Here is a 13,982-nt window from a genome sequence, read left to right on the forward strand (position 1 = left end):
GAGGACTGACCAGTTAAACTGTTATAATGACCAGAGGACTGACCAGTTAAACTGTTATAAAGACCAGAGGACTGACCAGTTAAACTGTTATAATGACCAGAGGACTGACCAGTTAAACTGTTATAATGACCAGAGGACTGACCAGTTAAACTGTTATAATGACCAGAGGACTGACCAGTTAAACTGTTATAAAGACCAGAGGACTGACCAGTTAAACTGTTATAAAGACCAGAGGACTGACCAGTTAAACTGTTATAAAGACCAGAGGACTGACCAGTTAAACTGTTATAAAGACCAGAGGACTGACCAGTTAAACTGTTATAATGACCAGAGGACTGACCAGTTAAACTGTTATAAAGACCAGAGGACTGACCAGTTAAACTGTTATAATGACCAGAGGACTGACCAGTTAAACTGTTATAAAGACCAGAGGACTGACCAGTTAAACTGTTATAAAGACCAGAGGACTGACCAGTTAAACTGTTATAATGACCAGAGGACTGACCAGTTAAACTGTTATAAAGACCAGAGGACTGACCAGTTAAACTGTTATAATGACCAGAGGACTGACCAGTTAAACTGTTATAAAGACCAGAGGACTGACCAGTTAAACTGTTATAATGACCAGAGGACTGACCAGTTAAACTGTTATAAAGACCAGAGGACTGACCAGTTAAACTGTTATAATGACCAGAGGACTGACCAGTTAAACTGTTATAATGACCAGAGGACTGACCAGTTAAACTGTTATAAAGACCAGAGGACTGACCAGTTAAACTGTTATAAAGACCAGAGGACTGACCAGTTAAACTGTTATAATGACCAGAGGACTGACCAGTTAAACTGTTATAATGACCAGAGGACTGACCAGTTAAACTGTTATAAAGACCAGATGACTGACCAGTTAAACTGTTATAAAGACCAGAGGACTGACCAGTTAAACTGTTATAATGACCAGAGGACTGACCAGTTAAACTGTTATAAAGACCAGAGGAGTGACCAGTTAAACTGTTATAAAGACCAGAGGACTGACCAGTTAAACTGTTATAAAGACCAGAGGACTGACCAGTTAAACTGTTATAATGACCAGAGGACTGACCAGTTAAACTGTTATAAAGACCAGAGGACTGACCAGTTAAACTGTTATAATGACCAGAGGACTGACCAGTTAAACTGTTATACAGACCAGAGGACTGACCAGTTAAACTGTTATAAAGACCAGAGGACTGACCAGTTAAACTGTTATAAAGACCAGAGGACTGACCAGTTAAACTGTTATAATGACCAGAGGACTGACCAGTTAAACTGTTATAATGACCAGAGGACTGACCAGTTAAACTGTTATAAAGACCAGAGGACTGACCAGTTAAACTGTTATAAAGACCAGAGGACTGACCAGTTAAACTGTTATAATGACCAGAGGACTGACCAGTTAAACTGTTATAAAGACCAGAGGAGTGACCAGTTAAACTGTTATAATGACCAGAGGACTGACCAGTTAAACTGTTATAAAGACCAGAGGACTGACCAGTTAAACTGTTATAATGACCAGAGGACTGACCAGTTAAACTGTTATAAAGACCAGAGGACTGACCAGTTAAACTGTTATAAAGACCAGAGGACTGACCAGTTAAACTGTTATAAAGACCAGAGGACTGACCAGTTAAACTGTTATAAAGACCAGAGGACTGACCAGTTAAACTGTTATAAAGACCAGAGGACTGACCAGTTAAACTGTTATAATGACCAGAGGACTGACCAGTTAAACTGTTATAATGACCAGAGGACTGACCAGTTAAACTGTTATAAAGACCAGAGGACTGACCAGTTAAACTGTTATAATGACCAGAGGACTGACCAGTTAAACTGTTATAATGACCAGAGGACTGACCAGTTAAACTGTTATAATGACCAGAGGACTGACCAGTTCTCTACCTGGGATCAAATCCTCTCTATCGGTCTTCCCTTCATTTAACCAAGTGGAAATCCACTCTACTTAAAACAGATTGATTGATTAAACTCTTCATCTCTCTTACCTCTAGTTCTATTGATTGATTGATTGATTAAACTCCTCACCTCTCTCGTCAGACTGCATCTGTGCCTCCAGGTCTTCAGGGGAGATGTAGAACTCTGGTTCCTGGTCCACAGGCGGCTGCGGTTTACACTTCCCACAGCAGCAGTTACAGCAGCAGCACAGACAGCAGCAGAAGTAGCAGCCAGTCGCCAGGCCACAGAAGATGAACAGGCCCTGTAAAGAGAGGGGACCGTCAGGGAGAGAGAAGGAGGTGACGCACACAAACTCATGACTTGTTTTATTGATCTTGAGGGGTGGAATTTACTAATCATAAGTCCACGTCCATCACTACATTTACCAGGGACTAATCATAACCCCCACGTCCATCACTACATTTACCAGGGACTAATCATAACCCCCACGTCCATCACTACATTTACCAGGGACTAATCATAACCCCCACGTCCATCACTACATTTACCAGGGGACCAATCATAACTCCATGTCCATCACTACATTTACCAGGGACTAATCATAACCCCCACGTCCATCACTACATTTACCAGGGACTAATCATAACCCCCACGTCCATCACTACATTTACCAGGGACTAATCATAACCCCCACGTCCATCACTACATTTACCAGGGGACTAATCATAACCCCCACGTCCATCACTACATTTACCAGGGACTAATCATAACCCCACGTCCATCACTACATTTACCAGGGGACTAATCATAACCCCCACGTCCATCACTACATTTACCGGGGACTAATCATAACCCCACGTCCATCACTACATTTACCGGGGACTAATCATAACCCCCACGTCCATCACTACATTTACCGGGGACTAATCATAACCCCCACGTCCATCACTACATTTACCGGGGACTAATCATAACCCCCACGTCCATCACTACATTTACCGGGGACTAATCATAACCCCACGTCCATCACTACATTTACCAGGGACTAATCATAACCCCCACGTCCATCACTACATTTACCAGGGGACTAATCATAACCCCCACGTCCATCACTACATTTACCAGGGACTAATCATAACCCCCACGTCCATCACTACATTTACCGGGGACTAATCATAACCCCCACGTCCATCACTACATTTACCGGGGACTAATCATAACCCCCACGTCCATCACTACATTTACCAGGGACTAATCATAACCCCCACGTCCATCACTACATTTACCAGGGACTAATCATAACCCCCACGTCCATCACTACATTTACCGGGGACTAATCATAACCCCCACGTCCATCACTACATTTACCGGGGACTAATCATAACCCCCACGTCCATCACTACATTTACCGGGGACTAATCATAACCCCCACGTCCATCACAACATTTACCGGGGACTAATCATAACCCCACGTCCATCACTACATTTACCATCACTACATTTACCAGGGACTAATCATAACCCCACGTCCATCACTACATTTACCAGGGACTAATCATAACCCCCCACGTCCATCACTACATTTACCAGGGACTAATCATAACCCCCACGTCCATCACTACATTTACCAGGGGACTAATCATAACCCCCACGTCCATCACTACATTTACCTGGGACTAATCATAACCCCCACGTCCATCACTACATTTACCAGGGACTAATCATAACCCTACGTCCATCACTACATTTACCAGGGACTAATCATAACCCCCACGTCCATCACTACATTTACCAGGGGACTAATCATAACCCCCACGTCCATCACTACATTTACCGGGGACTAATCATAACCCCACGTCCATCACTACATTTACCAGGGACTAATCATAACCCCCACGTCCATCACTACATTTACCAGGGACTAATCATAACCCCCACGTCCATCACTACATTTACCAGGGACTAATCATAACCCCCACGTCCATCACTACATTTACCGGGGACTAATCATAACCCCCACGTCCATCACTACATTTACCGGGGACTAATCATAACCCCCACGTCCATCACTACATTTACCGGGGACTAATCATAACCCCCACGTCCATCACAACATTTACCGGGGACTAATCATAACCCCACGTCCATCACTACATTTACCATCACTACATTTACCAGGGACTAATCATAACCCCACGTCCATCACTACATTTACCAGGGACTAATCATAACCCCCCACGTCCATCACTACATTTACCAGGGACTAATCATAACTCCATGTCCATCACTACATTTACCAGGGACTAATCATAACCCCCACGTCCATCACTACATTTACCAGGGACTAATCATAACCCCCACGTCCATCACTACATTTACCAGGGGACTAATCATAACCCCCACGTCCATCACTACATTTACCAGGGACTAATCATAACCCCCACGTCCATCACTACATTTACCGGGGACTAATCATAACCCCCACGTCCATCACTACATTTACCAGGGACTAATCATAACCCCCACGTCCATCACTACATTTACCAGGGACTAATCATAACCCTACGTCCATCACTACATTTACCAGGGACTAATCATAACCCCCACGTCCATCACTACATTTACCAGGGGACTAATCATAACCCCACGTCCATCACTACATTTACTGGGGTATCATTTGGCTGTCTAAGCTGAGGGTCTAACTAGCCCGGACGACTCCCTCAATGATTCCATCTTCTTGACAGAGGCACACACACACACACACACACACACACAGAGACACACACACACACACAGAGACACACACACACACACACACACACACACACACACACACACACACACACACACACAGACACGTTGTCTTACCTTGGCCCACCAGGAGGAGAGGACAAAGTAGGTGTTGACGTTGTCCTCTCCAAACTGCTCGGCCACGTACAGTCCCAGGGATCCGTACTTGTCGTAGATGTTCCTCTTGGTGCAGTCGTTCAGGATGGCGTGGGCGTTGTTGATTTCCTTAAACTTATCAGCGGCCTCGGGGTTGTCTGGGTTCTTGTCTGGGTGGAACTTCAGAGCCAGTTTCCTGATTGGACGGAGAACAGAGAGGGTGTGGTTATGAGAGAGACAATGACAGAATGATGAAACGAATAGAATTTAGCGTGTTTCAGCCAAAGTCAAACGTAAACCAATCACTTCTATTTCAATGTTCAGCCCTCATGCACCACATCTCTGTTGCCCTCTAGTGGACAGTGACAACAGGAAGTCTAGTGGACAGTGACAACAGGAAGTCTAGTGGACAGTGACAACAGGAAGTCTAGTGGACAGTGACAACAGGAAGTCTAGTGGACTGTGACAACAGGAAGTCTAGTGGACTGTGACAACAGGAAGTCTAGTGGACTGTGACAACAGGAAGTCTAGTGGACTGTCTCTCATAGTGAACAGTGATTAACAGGAAGTCACTCCCTCCTCATGGTCGCATTAGCTACATCAAATTAGCTTCTAGACCACAAACCCAGTAGTCTGCTACATTAGTCAGACAATTACTTTATGACTGCCACCGTTGAGGTTCTGCCTGGTGGGATTCAGGAGTGTGATTTAGTGTGTACAACTGGCTCCTCCAATACAGCTGAGATGACACCCATGAGGAAGAGAGAGGCTCTATATCAATTACTTCAAAATCTGCCCTGGCTTCCTCCTCATTACTTCTACTGATGGAGAAATGTGAAGTTGAGGACAACATGGTGGAAGGAGCTCATTATTAGGCTGGCTTTCACCTGGATAGAGGAGATAGGCGTATTCTACTGTACTATGTAGTACACTAATATGTACTACACAGTAATACAGTGACCTTTTCCACATTTTGTTACGTTACAGCCTTATTCTAAAACGGATTAAAAAAAATGTTTTTCCCCTCATCATTCTACACAAACCCCATACATTTTTTCTAATTTATAAACACTGAAATATCACATTTACATAGGTATTCAGACTCTACTTTGTTTAAGCACCTTTGGCAGCAATTACAGCCTCAAGTCTTCTTGGGTATGACGCTACAAGCTTGGCACACCTGTATTTGGGAAGTTTCTCTCATTCTTCTCTGCAGATCCTCTCAAGCTCTGTCAGGTTGGATGGGGAGCGTCGCTGCACAGCTATTTTCAGGTCTCTCCAGAGATGATCTATCGGGTTCAAGTCTGGGCTCTGGCTGGGCCACTCAAGGACATTCAGAAACTTGTCCCAAAGCCACTCCTGCGTTGTCTTGGCTGTGTGCTTAAGGTTGTTGTCCTGTTGGAAGGTAACCTTCGCCCCAGTCTGAGGTTCTGAGCGCTCTGGAGCAGGTTTTCATCAAGGATCTATCTGTACTTTCCAGCTCCACAGAGGAACTCTAGAGCTTTGTCAGAGCGACCAGCAGGTTCTTGGTCACCTCCATGACCAAGGCCCTTCTCCCCGATTGCTCAGTTTGGCCGGGCGGCCAGCTCTAGGAAAAGTCTTGGTGGTTCCAAACTTCTTCCATTTAAGAATGATGGAGGCCACTGTGTTTTTGGGGACCTTCAATGCTACAGACATTTTTTGGTACCCTTCCCCAGATCTGTGCCTCAACACAATCCTGTCTCTGAGTTCTACGAAAAATTCATTTCACCTCATGGATTGGTTATTGCTCTGACATGCACTGTCAACTGTGGGACCTTATATAGACAGGTGTGTGCCTTCCCAAATCATGTCCAATCAATTTAATTTACCACAGGTGGACTCCAATCAAGTTGTAGAAACATCTCAATGACGATCAATGGAAACAGGATGGACCTGAGCTCAATTTTGAGTCTCATAGCAAAGGGTCTGAATACTTATGTAAATAAGGTATCTGTTTTTTATTTCTAATAAATGTGCAAACACTTCTAAAAACCTGTTTTAGCTTTGTCATTATGGGGTATTGTGTGTAGATTACGGAGGAAAAACATTTATTTAATCAATTTTAGAATAAGGCTGTAACATAACAAAACGTGGAAAAAGTCAAGGGGTCTGAATACATTCCAAATGCACCGTATGTAGTACACTGTGGTGCAGTGGTCTAAGTCACTGCATCGCAGTGCCATCTGTGCCACTAGAGATTCTGGGTTCGAGTCCAGGCTCTGTCGCAGCCGACCACGACCAGGAGACCCATGGGGCGGCGCACAATTGACCCAGCATCGTCCGGGTTAGGGGAGGGTTTGGCCGGCAAGGATGCCCTTGTCCCATCGCGCACTAGTGACTCCTGTGGCAGGCCAGGAGCAGTGCACGCTGACACGGTCGCCAGGTGCACGGTGTTTCCTCCGACACATTGGTGCGGCTGGCTTCCAGGTTAAGTAGGCATTGTGTCAAGAAGCAGTGCGGCTTGGTTGGGTCGTGTTTCGGAGGACGCACGGCTCTCGACCTTCGCCTCTCCCAAGTCTGTACGGGAGTTGCAGCGATGAGACAAGACTAACAAAAAAAAAAAACGTTTAGTTACGAGAACCAAGCTATCATAAGTGCTTTTTATAGGCCTATTATGCATTAGGTATAAACAAATAGAATATTCTATAATTGTGGTACAACAACAGTAAACTATTCTGGATACAACGAAATTGGGGAGAAAAAGGGGTAAAATAAAAAACTAATAAATATGTAGTAAATCTGCCCTGTAGGACTTCCAGATGTCCTCTGGTGAGGCGTTCTCGTCGACCTCCAGGACCAGGTAGAGTTATGGTGTAGTGTATAGTGTATAGTGTTACCTGTAGGACTTCTTGATGTCCTCTGGTGAAGCGTTCTCATCGACCCCCAGGACCAGGTAGAGTTATGGTGTAGTGTATAGTGTTACCTGTAGGACTTCTTGATGTCCTCTGGTGAAGCGTTCTTGTCGATCCCCAGGACCAGGTAGAGCGAGTCTCCTGATGTAGACAGAGAACGCTGTCTCTGCGCCTCGGCTGCCATGACGACCACTCCCTCTGTAAGTATCTCTCACACACACACACACTCCCTTGTTCGCTCACAGCCTCACCAGTCTAAGAGAGGAGGAGAGAGAAGGGAGAGGGGGGAAAGAGAAGGGAGAGAGAGAGAGGGGGATAGAAGGAAGAGAGGTTTGCTAATTAATTAAAATAATAAAAAAACTGAAATATCACATTTACATAAGTATCCACACTCTTTACTCAGTACTTTGTTGAAGCACCTTTGGCAGCGATTACAGCCTCGAGTCTTCTTGGGTATGACGCTACAAGCTTAGCACACCTGTATTTGGGGAGTTAGCCGGGCGGCCAGCTCTAGGAAGTGTCTTGGTGATTCTAAACTTATTCCATTTAAGAATGGAGGCCACTGTGTTCTTGGGGACCTTCAATGCTGCAGACATTTTTTTAACCCTTGCTCTGACATGCACTGTCAACTGTGGGACCTTATATAGACAGGTGTGTGCCTTTCCAAATCATGTCCAATCAATTGAATTTACCACAGGTGGACTCCAATCAAGTTGTAGAAACATCTCAAGGATGATCAATGGAAACAGGATGCACCTGAGCTCAATTTCGAGTCTCATAGCAAAGGGTATGAATACTTTATTCTTTAATAGATTTGCAAAAAAAATTCTAAAACTTTTCGATTTCTCATTATGGGGTATTGTGATGTCATTATGGGGTATTGTGATGTCATTATGGGGTATTGTGATGTCATTATGGGGGTGTGGGGAGAGGGATAGAGTGGTGAGGGAGAGAGAGAGAGAGAGAAATGATGGAGCAGAGCAGAAGTTATGGCTTTCGAAAATGGACTATGAGCTGGTGGTGTGTGTGTGTGAGAGAGAGTGTTTGTGTGAGAGTGTGTCAAGTCTCTCCAGAAACGGGTCAAATCCATCTAAAACTGTGGGCTGGGAGGGGACACACTACCCTACTTCTCTTTAGTCAGATCTTCAAAGTCATGCAGCCTATTAGCCAATAGACAAAGAGTGTTTACTCTCCCTCTGGGTTATATTAGTGTCAGTCCAGACTCCATGACCCTCTCCCTCTGGGTTATATTAGTGTCAGTCCAGACTCCATGACCCTCTCCCTCTGGGTTATATTAGTGTCAGTCCAGACTCCATGACCCTCTCCCTCTGGGTTATATTAGTGTCAGTCCAGACTCCATGACCCTCTCCCTCTGGGTTATATTAGTGTCAGTCCAGACTCCATGACCCTCTCCCTCTGGGTTATATTAGTGTCAGTCCAGACTCCATGACCCTCTCCCTCTGGGTTATATTAGTGTCAGTCCAGACTCCATGACCCTCTCCCTCTGGGTTATATTAGTGTCAGTCCAGACTCCATGACCCTCTCCCTCTGGGTTATATTAGTGTCAGTCCAGACTCCATGACCCTCTCCCTCTGGGTTATATTAGTGTCAGTCCAGACTCCATGACCCTCTCCCTCTGGGTTATATTAGTGTCAGTCCAGACTCCATGACCCTCTCCCTCTGGGTTATATTAGTGTCAGTCCAGACTCCATGACCCTCTCCCTCTGGGTTATATTAGTGTCAGTCCAGACTCCATGACCCTCTCCCTCTGGGTTATATTACTATCAGTCCAGACTCCATGACCCTCTCCCTCTGGGTTATATTAGTGTCAGTCCAGACTCCATGACCCTCTCCCTCTGGGTTATATTAGTGTCAGTCCAGACTCCATGACCCTCTCCCTCTGGGTTATATTAGTGTCAGTCCAGACTCCATGACCCTCTCCCTCTGGGTTATATTAGTGTCAGTCCAGACTCCATGACCCTCTCCCTCTGGGTTATATTAGTGTCAGTCCAGACTCCATGACCCTCTCCCTCTGGGTTATATTAGTGTCAGTCCAGACTCCATGACCCTCTCCCTCTGGGTTATATTAGTGTCAGTCCAGACTCCATGACCCTCTCCCTCTGGGTTATATTCAGCCTATTCACGGCCTCACCTTGTCTGCAGTAAGGCAGGCAGTAAGGCAGGCAGTAAGGCAGGCAGTAAGGCAGGCAGTAAGGCAGGCAGTAAGGCACCCACGCAGCAGGACATACCGCTGGTTAAGGATAATCTGCTCATTTCCGTTGACAGACCTGTGGGATTAACCAGGTGTGGAGACAGAGCCAGCAGTCCTAGACCACGACTGATCTGGGCTCAGTTTTTAATAATCATCCATAGTGGTTCAGGTTAGGCTATGGGGTGGGTAACTGGTCCTAGATCAGTGACTAAAGGCCAGTGGGTGGGGCCCATAGTATTAGGGGGAAGGGAAGGGTTAAAGTGCGGCACACACAACCTCACGTGAAACCCGGGCAGAAGGCTGGCTCCTTAGGTCAGTATTATCTGACTGGAGGAGGAGGAGGGAACATTAGGTCAGTATTATCTGACTGGAGGAGGAGGAGGAGGGAACATTAGGTCAGTATTATCTGACTGGAGGAGGAGGAGGGAACATTAGGTCAGTATTATCTGACTGGAGGAGGAGGAGGAGGAGGGAACATTAGGTCAGTATTATCTGACTGGAGGAGGAGGAGGAGGAGGGAACATTAGGTCAGTATTATCTGACTGGAGGAGGAGGAGGAGGAGGGAACATTAGGTCAGTATTATCTGACTGGAGGAGGAGGAGGAGGGAACATTAGGTCAGTATTATCTGACTGGAGGAGGAGGAGGAGGGAACATTAGGTCAGTATTATCTGACTGGAGGAGGAGGAGGAGGGAACATTAGGTCAGTATTATCTGACTGGAGGAGGAGGAGGGAACATTAGGTCAGTATTATCTGACTGGAGGAGGAGGAGGAGGAGGGAACATTAGGTCAGTATTATCTGACTGGAGGAGGAGGAGGAGGGAACATTAGGTCAGTATTATCTGACTGGAGGAGGAGGAGGAGGGAACATTAGGTCAGTATTATCTGACTGGAGGAGGGGAGGAGGAGGGAACATTAGGTCAGTATTATCTGACTGGAGGAGGAGGAGGAGGGAACATTAGGTCAGTATTATCTGACTGGAGGAGGAGGAGGGAACATTAGGTCAGTATTATCTGACTGGAGGAGGAGGAGGAGGAGGGAACATTAGGTCAGTATTATCTGACTGGAGGAGGAGGAGGAGGGAACATTAGGTCAGTATTATCTGACTGGAGGAGGAGGAGGAGGGGAACATTAGGTCAGTATTATCTGACTGGAGGAGGAGGAGGAGGGAACATTAGGTCAGTATTATCTGACTGGAGGAGGAGGAGGAGGGAACATTAGGTCAGTATTATCTGACTGGAGGAGGAGGAGGAGGAGGGGGAACATTAGGTCAGTATTATCTGACTGGAGGAGGAGGAGGAGGAGGAGGGAACATTAGGTCAGTATTATCTGACTGGAGGAGGAGGAGGAGGGAACATTAGGTCAGTATTATCTGACTGGAGGAGGAGGAGGAGGGAACATTAGGTCAGTATTATCTGACTGGAGGAGGAGGAGGAGGGAACATTAGGTCAGTATTATCTGACTGGAGGAGGAGGAGGGAACATTAGGTCAGTATTATCTGACTGGAGGAGGAGGAGGGAACATTAGGTCAGTATTATCTGACTGGAGGAGGGGAGGAGGAGGGAACATTAGGTCAGTATTATCTGACTGGAGGAGGAGGAGGAGGGAACATTAGGTCAGTATTATCTGACTGGAGGAGGAGGAGGAGGGAACATTAGGTCAGTATTATCTGACTGGAGGAGGGGAGGAGGAGGGAACATTAGGTCAGTATTATCTGACTGGAGGAGGAGGAGGAGGAGGAGGGAACATTAGGTCAGTATTATCTGACTGGAGGAGGAGGAGGAGGAGGAGGGAACATTAGGTCAGTATTATCTGACTGGAGGAGGAGGAGGAGGGAACATTAGGTCAGTATTATCTGACTGGAGGAGGAGGAGGAGGAGGAGGAGGAGGAGGGAACATTAGGTCAGTATTATCTGACTGGAGGAGGAGGAGGAGGAGGAGGGAACATTAGGTCAGTATTATCTGACTGGAGGAGGAGGAGGAGGGAACATTAGGTCAGTATTATCTGACTAGGAGGAGGAGGAGGAGGGAACATTAGGTCAGTATTATCTGACTGGAGGAGGAGGAGGAGGAGGAGGGAACATTAGGTCAGTATTATCTGACTGGAGGAGGAGGAGGAGGGAACATTAGGTCAGTATTATCTGACTGGAGGAGGAGGAGGAGGAGGAGGGAACATTAGGTCAGTATTATCTGACTGGAGGAGGAGGAGGAGGAGGGAACATTAGGTCAGTATTATCTGACTGGAGGAGGAGGAGGAGGAGGGGAACATTAGGTCAGTATTATCTGACTGGAGGAGGAGGAGGAGGAGGAGGGAACATTAGGTCAGTATTATCTGACTGGAGGAGGAAGAGGAGGAGGAGGGAACATTAGGTCAGTATTATCTGACTGGAGGAGGAGGAGGAGGAGGGAACATTAGGTCAGTATTATCTGACTGGAGGAGGAGGAGGAGGAGGAGGGAACATTAGGTCAGTATTATCTGACTGGAGGAGGAGGAGGAGGAGGGAACATTAGGTCAGTATTATCTGACTGGAGGAGGAGGAGGAGGAGGGAACATTAGGTCAGTATTATCTGACTGGAGGAGGAGGGGAGGAGGGAACATTAGGTCAGTATTATCTGACTGGAGGAGGAGGAGGAGGGAACATTAGGTCAGTATTATCTGACTGGAGGAGGAGGAGGAGGAGGGAACATTAGGTCAGTATTATCTGACTGGAGGAGGAGGAGGAGGGAACATTAGGTCAGTATTATCTGACTGGAGGAGGAGGAGGAGGAGGGAACATTAGGTCAGTATTATCTGACTGGAGGAGGAGGAGGAGGGAACATTAGGTCAGTATTATCTGACTGGAGGAGGAGGAGGGAACATTAGGTCAGTATTATCTGACTGGAGGAGGAGGAGGAGGAGGGAACATTAGGTCAGTATTATCTGACTGGAGGAGGAGGAGGAGGAGGGAACATTAGGTCAGTATTATCTGACTGGAGGAGGAGGAGGAGGGAACATTAGGTCAGTATTATCTGACTGGAGGAGGAGGAGGAGGGAACATTAGGTCAGTATTATCTGACTGGAGGAGGAGGAGGAGGGAACATTAGGTCAGTATTATCTGACTGGAGGAGGAGGAGGAGGGAACATTAGGTCAGTATTATCTGACTGGAGGAGGAGGAGGAGGGGAACATTAGGTCAGTATTATCTGACTGGAGGAGGAGGAGGAGGGAACATTAGGTCAGTATTATCTGACTGGAGGAGGAGGAGGAGGGAACATTAGGTCAGTATTATCTGACTGGAGGAGGAGGAGGGAACATTAGGTCAGTATTATCTGACTGGAGGAGGAGGAGGGAACATTAGGTCAGTATTATCTGACTGGAGGAGGAGGAGGAGGGAACATTAGGTCAGTATTATCTGACTGGAGGAGGAGGAGGAGGGGAACATTAGGTCAGTATTATCTGACTGGAGGAGGAGGAGGAGGAGGGAACATTAGGTCAGTATTATCTGACTGGAGGAGGAGGAGGAGGAGGGAACATTAGGTCAGTATTATCTGACTGGAGGAGGAGGAGGAGGGAACATTAGGTCAGTATTATCTGACTGGAGGAGGAGGAGGAGGGAACATTAGGTCAGTATTATCTGACTGGAGGAGGAGGAGGAGGAGGGAACATTAGGTCAGTATTATCTGACTGGAGGAGGAGGAGGAGGAGGGAACATTAGGTCAGTATTATCTGACTGGAGGAGGAGGAGGAGGAGGAGGGAACATTAGGTCAGTATTATCTGACTGGAGGAGGAGGAGGAGGAGGAGGGAACATTAGGTCAGTATTATCTGACTGGAGGAGGAGGAGGAGGGAACATTAGGTCAGTATTATCTGACTGGAGGAGGAGGAGGAGGGAACATTAGGTCAGTATTATCTGACTGGAGGAGGAGGAGGAGGGAACATTAGGTCAGTATTATCTGACTGGAGGAGGAGGAGGAGGAGGGAACATTAGGTCAGTATTATCTGACTGGAGGAGGAGGAGGAGGAGGGAACATTAGGTCAGTATTATCTGACTGGAGGAGGAGGAGGAGGAGGGAACATTAGGTCAG

At 46.6% G+C, this 13,982-nt stretch overlaps 1 protein-coding gene across 1 annotated transcript in view; it reads right to left on the bottom strand.

The window, feature by feature from the left end:
* The window catches only part of LOC106572876 (dnaJ homolog subfamily C member 5), a 77,763-nt gene that overhangs the window by 13,280 nt on the left and 50,501 nt on the right, over positions 1-13,982 (bottom strand). Inside the window, exons 2-4 of the mRNA XM_014147420.3 lie at positions 7,778-7,961; positions 4,816-5,029; positions 2,077-2,248 (exon numbers count right to left, since the gene is read on the bottom strand). Of these exons, the coding sequence (XP_014002895.2) occupies positions 2,077-2,248; positions 4,816-5,029; positions 7,778-7,890 (499 nt within the window). The 5' untranslated portion in view covers positions 7,891-7,961. The remainder of the gene's footprint in view (positions 1-2,076; positions 2,249-4,815; positions 5,030-7,777; positions 7,962-13,982) is intronic.

Source organism: Salmo salar, chromosome 15 (assembly GCF_965601325.2).
Source record: "Salmo salar chromosome 15, fSalSal1, whole genome shotgun sequence".
Classification (NCBI taxonomy): Eukaryota; Metazoa; Chordata; class Actinopteri; order Salmoniformes; family Salmonidae; genus Salmo; species Salmo salar.